At 40.3% G+C, this 13382-nt stretch overlaps 1 protein-coding gene across 1 annotated transcript; it reads left to right on the top strand.

Moving 5' to 3' along the window:
- Positions 1 to 268: 268 nt before the first annotated feature.
- Positions 269 to 7315, top strand: LOC104543896 (SURP and G-patch domain-containing protein 2-like; the record flags this gene model as incomplete). The annotated part of the gene is made up of 7 exons (XM_010188614.1): positions 269 to 386; positions 1074 to 1582; positions 1770 to 1881; positions 2670 to 3190; positions 4022 to 4086; positions 4718 to 4854; positions 7195 to 7315. Coding segments are annotated over 7 exons (1583 nt in total), but the record flags the coding sequence as incomplete, so codon positions are not given.
- Positions 7316 to 13382: the final 6067 nt, after the last annotated feature.

The raw sequence follows: 13382 nt of genomic DNA, 5'->3' as shown, positions 1-13382 counted from the left end.
GCCCAGTATGGCAAAGGATAAGTTTGTTAAACCGTGGTGCTTATCATAATAAACTGTTCTAGAACCTAAGTTTGGTTGAGAAGACGGTCAAAAAGTTTGTGAGGTTTCTTTAATTTATTCTAGTATTAAGTGCAGCCCTTTTTGTATTAATATTTTGAAAACATCCAAATGTCAGTGTGTTAAAGAATAACAAAGATATATTGATACAACATATTGATATCCTGTTGATGAGAATAATACAACGACTGCATTTTATTTTTTCCTACAGCCCCACAGCGAGCTGATCCGAAAGTCGTAGAGACAATTGAACAGCTCGTGAATAGCATTGTTTCAGGAACCTTGTCTGCCAAAGAGAGAAATGCTCAAAAGAACTGTCCTGAATACTGGTAGGTGTGTTTGAACAGTATATCGTAATACCACTCTCTGCTGAAGATACTTGAAATATATTCAATTAAATTCAGTATTTCATTCAATGGGTGTAAGATCAAAGCCTATTGTATATTTAATCAGACTTTCTGAAAATGTTTCCTCCACTAATTGTACTTCCTGATATTCCTGCAAATTGTCCTCTTGCTTCTGCTTTCTCCAGTAGATCATGTTCCTTTTGATCTGTCAGTAATGACTGTATGTCAGTCCGAATACAAAGTGTTAAAAGCAATTTACATGTACAAGGTGGAAATAATAAGCAGATGTAGTTTATATATAAGGTAACAGACTTACGGAGCTGGTGTTGTATGAATAATGCTGGAAAAGGAAAGCTGAGACACTTCCAAGTGTAATGGTCTTCTAATATGACAGTATCTCTTCATGTGTGAATTGCAGCATAGCTGATTAATTACTAGCCAGATGATTTACGTAGAAACTCTCCATCATTTATTTGCTTGTCATACTTTATGTACTGCTTTACAAGTGGAGTTGGCTGTTATTCTGAGAAAAACCTATGCAGGTTAATGTAGCAACTTGTGTATACACCTGGAAAAAAGCATCAATTGCTACTGAATTTCTGGTCTGAGAAGTTGATTTTAATTGTGCTTTAGCACAGGCTTTCATTGTATTTATATGATTTTATTTAGGTTCTTGTCTGATGAAGATAGCCTAGAATACAAGTATTACAGACTGAAGTTATCGGAGATGCAAAGGCGGACATCATCTGGAAAGGAAGCGAGTGGCGATGGCAGAACCCTGGAAGAATCTGCAACAGAATCAGTCAGGGCCATGTTGTATGCCAGGAAAGTGGCGAGTATTAAGAGAAGGCTGTTTAAAAGAAAAAGGCTTGGAATTATCACACCACATGGTATTCGAGGAAGGAAGGTGAGGAGAGCAACCGCAGGGACACAGACCGTGCTTTCAGCTGGAACGGTGCTGAAGCACCAAGAGAAGCATCTTCAAGGTTCGGCCCAGTCAATGCCTTCTGTGTCCGAAACCAGCTCGTCTGAGAAGAATCCTTCCCTCGATACAACCTTGTCCTTTCAATGTGCCGCCAGTTCAGAGGCCTCTCTGACAGCAGAGGAAAGGGCAGATTCTGAGAATTTATTAGCACCACCTGAACTTTTCCCACCATTGCCCTCTCCGTTTACTGATGGTGAGTGAAGATTCAAGATTAAATCTTAAATTGTAAATTATATGAGAAAAGAACTGCCCAGAATGTTCTACTGGAAATTCTAAAAATAATTTATTTTGCTGAAGTAGGTAGTTCTCAACTGTATTGACCTTCCAGTGATGCAGATTTTGTATGAAGCTATAGATCACCAGCATTCTGTTTCTTGCAGTGGATGCTAAAACAATGGAGACTGCTGAGAAGCTTGCCAAGTTCGTTGCTCAGGTAGGACCAGAAATTGAGCAGTTCAGCATAGACAACAGTGCAGATAACCCAGACCTCTGGTGAGTAACCTACACGTTTATCTGTGTCAACGGGCCGATAAGAAAAATCAAAATGCATCTAAACAATTACTAAGGAGATAATTCCTTTTACTGCTTGTTGAGTTGTACGCTTTTATCCAATGTGTTTAGGAACAGAGGATTTTGAGTAATGCTCCCTGTTGTCCTGCTCAGCACCTCTATTAATGGTGAATATCTGAAGTATCTAAAAAGAAAAACTCTTCTCCCAAATGCATCCACGCACTGATATTTTTTTATTTTGTATCCTAAGTAATCAGCTTGCAACTTCTTGGGCTTTTTTGTTGTTGTGTTCAAGTGAGGCTTTGATTACAATGGCCTAAATACTCTAGTGTAAATTAGCACGGATTTTTTCTCTTTTAGTCGTACTGTGCCAACAAAAACAGAGCCCTGTTACCTCCTCTGCCTCTCAGAATCAATACACCTATTTCCACATAGACCGCATGACTGAAATTTGGAAGACCTGAATTCTCCTCTGGGGTCTGCTGTTTGCCTTCTGGGGCATCCAGCAGTAGCACCTTGTCTTAGTTTCTCCATCTGTATAATGAAGATAATCCTACCAAATTCTTTACAGTACAGGTTGAAAAGTGCTGATAAAAGCCTGTAAGAACTGAGGAGGATGATTGCTGTTCTTGGTACATGTTTTTGGGGTATCCTGCAGTTCTACAAAAACACACCTGGAAATACACATTCCAAAAATTGATAAGAGATTTATTTCTAATGTCTTGCTAAAGAAAATCTCTGATATTATTTTCATTGTAATTTTTGCTCAGGTTTCTACAGGATCGTAACAGTTCTGCTTTCAAATTTTACCGAATGAAAGTCTATGAGTTATGCCCATCTATCAACTTCAGTGCTGTGTCAGAAGCAACTGATGCTGGGGAGAGTGCTAAACCTGAAACGAGAAACTTGGATATTTCAGAAGAGGAGGAGGAGGAGGAGGAAGAAGAGGAGGAAGATAATGAGGAGGAAGCTGAGTTTGAGGAGGATATCTCCCAACCTTTGGAAGAGATGGAAATGGAGCAAGCAGAGGAGGGAGAAGAGGATGACATCTCAGCAGGTAGAAGTGTGGAAAACCTGACTGAAGAGATGATTTCCAGAACAGGAGAGGAAATGTCAGCAGGTGAAATGCAGCTAGCCACATCATCTGATGGTGCTATACCAAATCTGTCGACACAGGCATCCACTCCTGCTCCTGGTACCCTATTTCCTCGCAAACGAATCAGCAGCAAGTCTCTGAAAGTTGGTATGATTCCTGCGTCTAAAAGGATTTGCCTCATAGAAGAACCAAAAGGTGAGTGTTTAAAAGACATTTTGTAGGTATCAGTACAGAATTCCTGATTTTTCTGTACTTTGTTACTGATTGTTAATGGCTAAAAGAATTACACTTCTTTAATACAAAAATTAATGCAATGTTTGCTTTAAAGGTTCAATCAAGTGGGAAAAGGGGAATCTGAATGGCGTAACAGTTTTCATATGATGATGCAACAGCGAAGTTTGTGTCAAACACCATTCCTCAAATATTCTCTTAAGTATATATGAATGTTATCCTCTCTGCTGCTTAAAAGACTCACAGTAGTACTTTTTGTGGGGTTTATTTTATCAGTGTATGGAAGGTTTAACAGACTTAAGTATGGCACTGACCACATTTTGAGCATTTGACTAAATATATTTAGACTTTAGGTTGGCCTGTCAGGTTTTGTCTATATGGCCACAGCAGGCGTGGGTCCTGATATTCTAAGAATTGAGAGATAAGTAGCTTAAAACTGTTTATATGTGCTCTGCAGTTACTTTAACAAATGTCTTGTCTTTGCATCATGATTTTTATTGGTGAAGGTTGTAGTTTGTGATATGAAAATGATGTACAATAACCTCAGTTAAGTCTAGTCTGAGTTTTCTATCAGTGTATTAAAGAAGCTCAGGAAATGAAGATCTGAAGTCCTTCTAGGATTATCATCCATCATCATGATATGTCCAAAGCAAAATACATGCATGTTTTAATTAATTCTTTGTGGTAGAGGAGAAAAAAAACCCTCTTTTAAAAAAAATTCTGATCTCTCTTGAGGGTTCTGTATTAAAATTGGTTTTCTTTACAGCTGAATTTTGTCATTGTTTTGATTTGCAGTGCATGAACCTGTCAGAATTGCTTATGATAGGCCTCGTGGTTGCCCAGTTACGAAGAAGAAGAAGGTAAAGAACTCTTCTGGCTTGCCATTGCATTCTGACAGCATCAGAAAATGTGTCCTTGTCGTAAAATCGAATTAAAACCCAAGAAGCTGAAAAAGACTGCACTAAATCTGAGGAGAGCCATGTCTCCTGCTATCTTTTAACTACCTGTGTGAAAATGAAACATTTTGTGATTTGAGCACTACTGAACATTTGTGTATTAATCTTGTTTTCTGATAAAAAATAATAAATTAAAAAATAAGTGCGTTGCTATCTGGAAAATATGTTGTAATTTTCCAAAAATTGGTGAAATGTGATTCGACTGCTTCTGTATTTACCATAGGGATTCAGTCAGCAGATCAATATTTGTTAGTGAAAAAACATAACTATCTTTTAAAATGCAAAGGGGTATTCTTTGCTATTTTAATAATGTAATTAAACAGTTTAAAAATATATATATTTAAACTGGCAAGGCAGATATTTACTCTTTGGTAGACTTTTTCTGTGTAGGTAGTGAAGTGCTGTGTAGAAGATATTTCTCTGTATCCAGAAATTCAAACACTTAATTTATGGGAGGGGGAGATTGAGAGGTTTTTAATACATGATCTCCCTGTATAACAAAATGACTTTGTTTTTCTGTTTTTTCCTCTCATAGAAACCAAAAGATTTGGAATTTTCACACAAGAAACTGACGGACAGGAATGTGGGTTTCCAGATGCTCCAGAAGATGGGCTGGCAAGAAGGACATGGCCTCGGTACACGAGGAAAAGGAATCAGAGAGCCTGTAAAAGTGTATGTAACGGGAACACGCTGCAGCAATGTGACAGCTCTGGAAATGGCTGGGATTCAAATAGTAACTGTATTTATCTAACCCACCTAGATGTGGCCGGTTCAGTGTTTCGTTTCCTTTCCAGTGCTGGCCTCTGCCCTCAGCAAAGTTGAGTGTGGAGACTCCATGCATTTTTCTGGCCAGGCTGGGCAAAGGTGGCTGTTTTTTGCCACCCAAATTGACGTCACTAAAGGCTGCAACCTGAACGCTACAACGTGCAGACACTTTGTAAAGATATATGGGTGCCCCTGTTCATCAGGCAATTGGATTTTTCTTGTTGTTTAGTGTATTTAGGTTTTTTTAACACCTAGTATTATCCTGGGAATCTCCTTGCTACCATGCCAGGTACACAGTATATAAATAGACTTTAGGACTATCATACACAGTACTTACATGTTTAGGCAACACATTTATTTTCACTCTAATTGTGTGATTCATTCCACTGCATACTGAAAGAGGTAAGTGCATCTGCCAGAAGGTAAGTGTGCTTTTTCCTTTAAAATACACTTTTGCTTTTGAATCTTCACTTGTCTTTTAAAGTTGCTGTGTCCAGTGTCCACTGCTGCCAGCACGGAGAATGGATAATATCTCCTTCAACTCCCTGACTGAATAAGGAGGCAAAACCTGTTTGTTTCTCTCTGAACCCATATGACAAGCTTTCTGCTCACACATTTAGTCTGTGATTTAACAATCTTCTTTCACCAGGGATTTCTGTTTTCTCTTCATGCCTGGACAGCACTGGTCATTTGAGCTGGCAAGATACTGCTTTATTCCTTACTGCTCCCCATGGTCCAGTGGCTACCACTGCATTTTCTGTATTTCCTTCTTCAGCAGCAAACGGGCAATGAGAGAGCAGTCTGCAGCTCTCTTACATTCACCAGTGTTAGAACCTTGAGTCTTAACTTCAAAACTTGATGGGAGCAAATACATGAGTATTTTTGTTTTGTTTCTCTAGCTCCTGGCACAAGTTTCGCTGCGCAGTTAATCATGAACTCTTTAGTTGTGTCTGGTCTGACAGTTCACATTCTAAAACTTCCTTTTTGGAATTATGAAGCAGCTGTTGTGTAATGGAAATGGCAAATGAAGAGTCTGCTTCAAATAGATCATACTATAAAAAGTGAAAAAAAGCAGAATTTTGGGAGGTCTTTTAGGTGACTTCACTTCTAACTGTAATTTAAAGTGTAACTTAGCTTGATCGAACTGATCAAGTCAGACTCTGTGCCATTCCGAAGGAAAAACAAAGCCCGGGGTTTCTGCTGTGGATGGTAAAGTTGAATTTGCTTTCTGGAGTCTGTGAATATTCTTTTAGAGTTGCACAACAATGTACTTGGCTTAAGTGGACCTGTTATTACAGAAACTGGATAAGGGTCATTTTTCTTTATTCTACTTAAGGTCCTCAGATTTTACTCTGATAGCACAGAAATCCCAATTTCAGTACACGGAGCAATCTAAATTTTCTTACTTCACATAATGAAATCTTTATAATAGAGAACTCTAATGTAGCTGACTTGGAGGATAAAACTGGCACAGAGGATCATTCCTGTGGCAAAGTTTCATTAATCTTAGCTTTGTACCATCTACGTTCCTTGCACGTAGCCTGAAGAAAGAGATGGTTTTAAATTATTTTTATTTCTGCATTCTTGTGGGTCTTCCTCTCCATCTACTTCCAGGGCAGAAAGCTGTTCTGGTATTGTTGAGGCTTGTCTACTTCTGTTGGCATGTTTGGGTGAAGAGATACGAATTAATGGCTCATTTTTCTTGGAAGGGCAGGAACTCCAGGTTTGGTCTATAGTGTGTGTCCTGCAAGACTTCAGCTTGCTTTGGGTGCTGGAAATTGTAAGCAAGCAGCATTATGTTCCCTTGTTAAAAATTTCATCTTTTATCCAGAGTTATGTGGTGTTTCTTACTCATTCCTCAAAGTCTTCTGTCATTTTTGAAATGGCAAAAATTGTCTGATTTTTTAATATCTTTTGACGGAGGATCCTATTCACTATGAATAAAAAGTGGTTAATACAAAAGTTCATTTAATAATTTGATCTGTTAGATGGCTGTATCTTCACTGCTCCCCTTATACCATAGGAGCATTTTCTTTTGGGGGTGTTTGCATGCGTAATGGGAGGTGGGAATTGAGAATTGCTCTGGGATGTCAGATACCAAACCTCTGCTCCCCTTCTCCCCCAAATGAAGCAGAATTGCTTTCCACTTGAATTGTGTCTGTGTTGACAGCTGTTGTTTCGATCTCTTCTGCACGTTGTCAAACGTAACAGGAACAGAGTGTTCTAACTATTCATTTTACTCCCTAGGGGTGCTACCTCTGCAGGGGAGGGCTTGGGTGTTGCAGGGGAAGAAAATAAAGAAGATGCATTTGATGTTTTCCGTCAAAGAATGATACAAATGTACAGGCAGAAAAGAGCAAGTAAATAGGTATGTGCAATGGACACGTCTGGTTTATGAATTCCTGCAAACGTTGAAATACCAGGGTTTTTTAACTCTACCGAGAAAATATTACTGTTTCCATGAGTATATCTGGCTTCTTAGCATTTCGTGAAAATCCAGACCTATGGTGAACTGCTTTGAACTGCTGAATTACCCCAAATCTTACTTTCTAGGTTTGACATAAGGACTCGCTCGCTAGAGAGTGTACGGATATGCAAAGGCTGCTGTGTGAAAGATCTCCAGCAAAGTATGCCAGTATGAAGGACCCTTTGTTCTATAGTAGTGGACATGAATACTCATGTGTTAAAACATTTTCCAAGATGAAATTAGTCTTGTATTTAATTGTGCAAACTGATGACTTGAATGTCATCTTCTGAGGAAGAAACTACTGATTTTGTTCTCAGAAGTGCCTGTTTACCTCTCTCTCTGGCCAAGCTTGCCTGTTTTGTTGATCAGATGGCTTACCAAAAAAGGCAGAATAAGCAACATGAAATACAAAACTAGCCTTGTTTGGTTCTGGTTTTGCAAGGCAGTTCAGATTTGATTTTACTACATTTTATTGATGGGCTGATCTAATCTGGTTTACTTCTAGAGTCTGCATAAAGCAGTTTCCTTTTCTCCATCCACCAATTTCAAGAAGAGTCTCTACCTGCGTGCTTGTTTTGTACAGGATTCTAGACCTGAAGTATAGGATGAATAACTGAGTTCATCTGAGTCTCAGAACACTAAACTCTTCCTTGAAAACCTCGGCTGCTAAGGTTTTTCACTGCAGTGAACAAGTAGTACATATTTGAAGTGTACTTTTTGTTTTCACACAGATTTGCAGCTCTTCTGCAAAAAATTCTTGAGTAATTTCTTTCCTTCTCAAAGAGGTTTAAGCCATGAGTGGGTGCAGTTCATGTGTCTGTAGAAAATACTGAAGAAAATCTTTCGAAGGCAGACACTCAGAAGTCATCTGGAAGTTCATCATCTGCCTTAAAAGACCATCAGATTAGAGAGTAATTTCTGTTTCTAGTAAAATTTGCTTTGCAGAAGTTATTTTATGGAAAAATCCCAAGAAATAAGACAAAAAGCTTGTACTTTTAAGGGACTATTCCAGAACTTAATGAAAGAGAAGACTGGATTAATCCGCTGGGCTTCAACAAAAAGCATTGCCCAACTGCTTGGTGAAGCAGTGCTGAAGACTTGACAGATTTAGCAGTATTACCACAACGAAACGTTCCAGGTCTGATTGTTCATCTTTTCCTGACTTGCACTCCAATAGGGGATCAGTGCCTGGATTACTGACGTGGCTGAATTTAGTATCACACTTTTTAGTGTGCTCATTCTCCATCATTACCTTTCTCAAATAGTCAGAAGTCTTCACTTGAACGCTGTAGCACCCAAACCTGTTTCCCTGAAGTTCTAAGGAGTTGTCTTGAGCTGACGCATGTTTTGCTTCCAAGGAGTCAGTGCTGTCTTGCTGATGTCCTCATCCTGCATCGTGCTTCTGGTAGAGCAAAGAGCTTGTGGTGCGCCACTAACAGCACCCCACAGTGACATGGCAGCATCTCAAGCGCCTCACTGGCAAATACGCAAGCAAATGTGTGCTTCAGTTATCAGGTTGCCTGTGCCTGCTGTTTAACGAACAAAATTATGCTCTTTCTCCATTAAAAACCCTGCTGGTTGGAAGGGAGTGTCTTCATTTTCATTCTTTTTCTTGCCTGTAACAGCCAGTTTTAATTTAGGAATGCAAGTTATTGGTTTGGTTTTTTTTCCCTTACTGTATGAGTCTTTGAAACCATGAGAAACAAAATCATGAAGCACATAATCACTAAAATAAAACCACCATGGCAGGAATAGAAAATATTTCTGTTTTTCCAAGAGCATCATGTGTCTTCACCTTTACATTGCAAGAAGTTGAACTCTATTTATAGAAATAAATTTGGTTGGCATACTCCACGAAGGACAGTTGATAGCCCAGACATTTCTCATAGGCTTTACTTGGAGATGTTTAAAATCCTTGAATGGTTTGGACAACAGGCTGCTTGAAAGTTCCTCAGTTGGGGTATTTGGCAGTGTATGCTCAAGTTCCTATTTGGGTGCACTCTTCACTGCCCCTCTGTCTTTCCTGTGCCTAATTTGCAGTTCCCCAGTGTGAAACTGGAGTGTTTTGGAAAGGAGATCTCTCAGTCACAGGCTGGTTTAGAATAACACTCTGCAACCAGTATTGTTGGCCTCCGATTTATTTCTCAGAGCTCCTCAAAAAGGTTTTAGCTTTTCTTTTCGTGTCAGTGATGAAGCTGTGCCCATGTTGCTGCTTGCAATTTTAATCTCCCTGCAAACTTCCAGTTCCCCTCTTCGTTCACGTTTACATTTTGGAAGAATTCTCGAGTATACGTTACCATGAAGTGCGGTTTCATGCTAGGTTGAAATCCCCTCTCTCAGACCCAGACCAGCGTTCTGCGCTGCTCAAATTTTACCCCAATTTGTTGGGCTAAACACCAACTTACCCAGTCTGGCAGAATTTGGTATCCAGATTGGAAAATGGTACTGTCCTTTCTGAGCACAGTTCAATGTAGACTCTAACGCTGTCTTGAGAATAAAGGTGAACAATAGGGAAATCATAATCGGCTGCCCTTATAACTGTGTTATGGTCTCTTTCTTGTGCCAAACTTTAATTTTGGACAAGACACCTGAGCAGTACCGGTGCTGAGATTCCAGTGTTGCTCTCAAGTGGGTCACCCTTTGCCACTTTTATCTTGTTTTACCAAGAGATGACCGTACGCTCCTTTTGCAAAAGGAATTGCCTTTGATTTTGACCTGCTTTTGCAGGCAGCTCTGATTTGAGAATTTTAAATACCTGTACATGTGAAACGTTTGTTATGCCGATGCATTGCCTTGTTTAAAGCTTACTAGCTTCTTTTCTGTTATTTTAGTTCCAGGCTCTCTTCCATGAAGACTGCAAGCTTCAGTGAACATTTTAACTAACTTCAGTGGTGTGTCTGCTGTCTTTTGGTTGGGTTTTGCCATTAAATCTCGTAGAGCAATTTGCTAGTTTCTGTTCCGTGCAAATGGGCAGTAGTGCTACGCTAGTAACAATTAGATGCTCATGTTATTGGATAACTGACATTTCTTTCTAGTGTAAGTAAAGATGTTAGCATTGTTAATCTTTTAATATCTGCAATAAATGTAGACCTAAACAATTTCTGGTTTAAATGTTTTGCTTGTGGATTTGGCCATTTGTAAGAGATATGCATCACTTTGGCACTAATGAGTGGAATTGAGATTACGCAGTGTTATATTAGTGTGGAGCAGGATTTTGTAGCGTGTGAGGGAAGGAAGGTCCCTCTGTGCTGCTAAATGTCTCTGTTGGGAATACCCACGAAATCATTTCTTAATTACTTTTTCATGCACCACAGTGTTACTTTCCACATGAACGCCAACACCGTTGTGCCCCAGTCACAGTGCAGGGGTTTCAACCTTCATTCGCATATCCCAGCAATTAGTTGCCTCTCTGATTTTCTTGGTGTTCTGACTTAAACACAGCAAAACTTTCTCTTTATGCATGTATGTGCTTTACTGTTGCCTTTAAATTCAAATTCCTTTTTTAGACAGGATATGAGGGGGGAAATTGCACCGAACTGCAATTTAACACTTGTGCAGCCGCCTTCTATCGAGAGGTAAAGCGGGAGCGTTCATTGTCAAAAGGTACCAGCCAGGTCTGTCCCTTGCTCTTACACTGTCAGCGAGGAAAAGCTTTGCAGAGGCAAATTCAAGCCCTGGCTACACCCATTTCCTGCTTTTCCTTCAAAAATTGGTGATATGTACGGATCTGGTTCTAGCAGAAACAATGATTGCTCTTGGAGAGAAATGAGGAGCTCCCCATTTTGGGGGAGGTGCCCTAACAGATTAAGGGAACTACAGTCAGTAATGCACTGCTCAGAGTAATTGTGTTGACCTCATAAGGATGTGTTCAATTTTTTGCCAACGATATTTTTCCTATTTATTTTGGGGTCTTTTTAGAAGACACTACAGCATCCTTAGTGTGAACAGTTAATCTGTGCTGTTATTTCTTAAAATCAACGTACCATTTTTTTTTTCTATTAATGTTCCATTCTGCTTTAAAGTTAATCCTGATGTGTTGTGCCTAAAGTCTGGACTCAGAAATTCAAATGTTGTTATTTTGGAATGTTTTCTATCCTACAAGCAGGTATATTTTCTAATTAAAAAGGAATTCCTGAAAGACCTGTAGCATCTTTAATTCTGCATATCTCATGACTGAGTGGCCAATCACAACCAGACTGTAGATGTGAGCAATAATAAACACCTTAAATGAGAATATGCTCAAAGAACACTAGGGTACTTCTGAAATAAATAGTTTTTTGTGAACCTTGTTAAGTAGGTAACTTGCTGAATTGCAGCAAGTGTGGAAAATGTTTGCATTATCTGTGGGCAATAAAGTTACTGCTGTTTAAGAAAGCGCTAGCACGCAGTGTGTTCTCTTCAGCTTTTTGTGCTATTTCACGTCATTAGAAGGTTGTGCTAATTTCCCTGGAAATTATTTCCTAGGCAAGACTTTGCTTTGAAGGGGAAGTTGTATTTTATTATCGTACCGCTAGGTAATAAAGTAGCACTAAAACAGCAAATACAAAGCAATCAAAGCTAATTTTTAAAACAGCTGCCTCTTTGGCAGAAGTTCATTATAGACTTTGATCTGTGGGGTTAACAAAAATTCTGTTGTTGAACAGTTTACAAGACCTATTTCAGAACTCAAAACTGTTGTTGGATGGGAAATAAGAAATTTGAAAAACAATTAAATTGAGGCATCATTCAGAGGTCACAAAACGCAAACATGAAAAGAGAATCTAAGTTCTGGCTTTATTTGATGCCTCGTCAGCTCCTGTGGGTCATTTACTGATGTCCGTGGGAGGAAGATTAACAGAGGGAGCTCTGCAAGTTCCTGTTTGCTACGTACACCAAAAAATCCAGGGCTTATTTTACTGGTAATTAAGTCACCAAGAGGTTGCAGATCACTTTTCATCCGAATGCATGCCTATGTAATATACATGCATTTCTCCCAATTCACCAAAATGACCATAAATACTGAAGATCCGTTTTTAGGGGTGTAATTTCACACAGAAAAAAAGCGAACATTTCTGCCGAGCAGCAGCTCTGTGTGCTGGTCCCAACCCTAGGCCAGGCAGCGGGTGACAGCCTTTGCTCTGCAGCCGTCAGGTTTTTGTGCCATTTCCCTCGAGGCCTCCTGGAGCCCGGGCAGGGCGGTACCACCACTTCGCAGCACCTCCCGTTCTTCCCACAAGAGCCTGCATACCCCCAGTCCCGGGCCCGCTCAGGCTGCACCGCTCTCACCTCTGTCCCGGAGCGGTGCCGTGGGGCCCGTGTGCCCTGGTGGGCAGTGGCACGTGGCGGCAGTGGGCGAGGGCTGAGAGAGGCGGTGCCGTTTTGGGGGTGTGTTGGCTGAGGGAGTGTAGCTGAAGGCTTCGGGGGCGGAGGTGTTGGGTGCTGGGGCACTGTGGGGTGTGGGAGGTGTCTCCAGAGGGGTGGGGAGGCTCAGTGGGGTGATGCTGGGTTGGGGTGTAGGTTGGGGCCACAAGTGGTCACATACCTTCTGTCCTTCAGAGCTAGGCCCCATGTGCAGTCCAGAAGTGCCTACCAGGGAAGGGGTTATAGCAAAATGTGTAGTGAGAATCCAGGATCAGAATTAAGGTTTGATGAAGCAAAAATGTGATGGGGCAAAATAGCTGCTAGCTCCTGGTGTCTGTTACAACAAAGTTGGTTACAGGAAAGTACAAAACAAGATGATAGAAAAAGCTTCAGGTACCACAGTCGTGTCCTCAGAGATGCGTGCTCTTGGCCAAGGAAATGTCTTGGCACATCAGCAGTATCTGTCTATGCAGACTCAAGCCCTTCATTACAGTACAAGGGCTAGCAGAAGTTACTTAGGTTTTCGGAAGTTTCCAGCCTAATCTAATTTTAAAGTATTCTAACCCAAACTGTATTTTACTTGGCTTATGTTAATGCAAGAGGTTTGCTCAGCTCTTTGCATTTCCCT

Source organism: Mesitornis unicolor, unplaced genomic scaffold, assembly GCF_000695765.1.
Source record: "Mesitornis unicolor isolate BGI_N332 unplaced genomic scaffold, ASM69576v1 scaffold1377, whole genome shotgun sequence".
Lineage (NCBI taxonomy): Eukaryota > Metazoa > Chordata > Aves > Mesitornithiformes > Mesitornithidae > Mesitornis > Mesitornis unicolor.
This window is presented reverse-complemented; position numbering and strand designations above follow the sequence as displayed.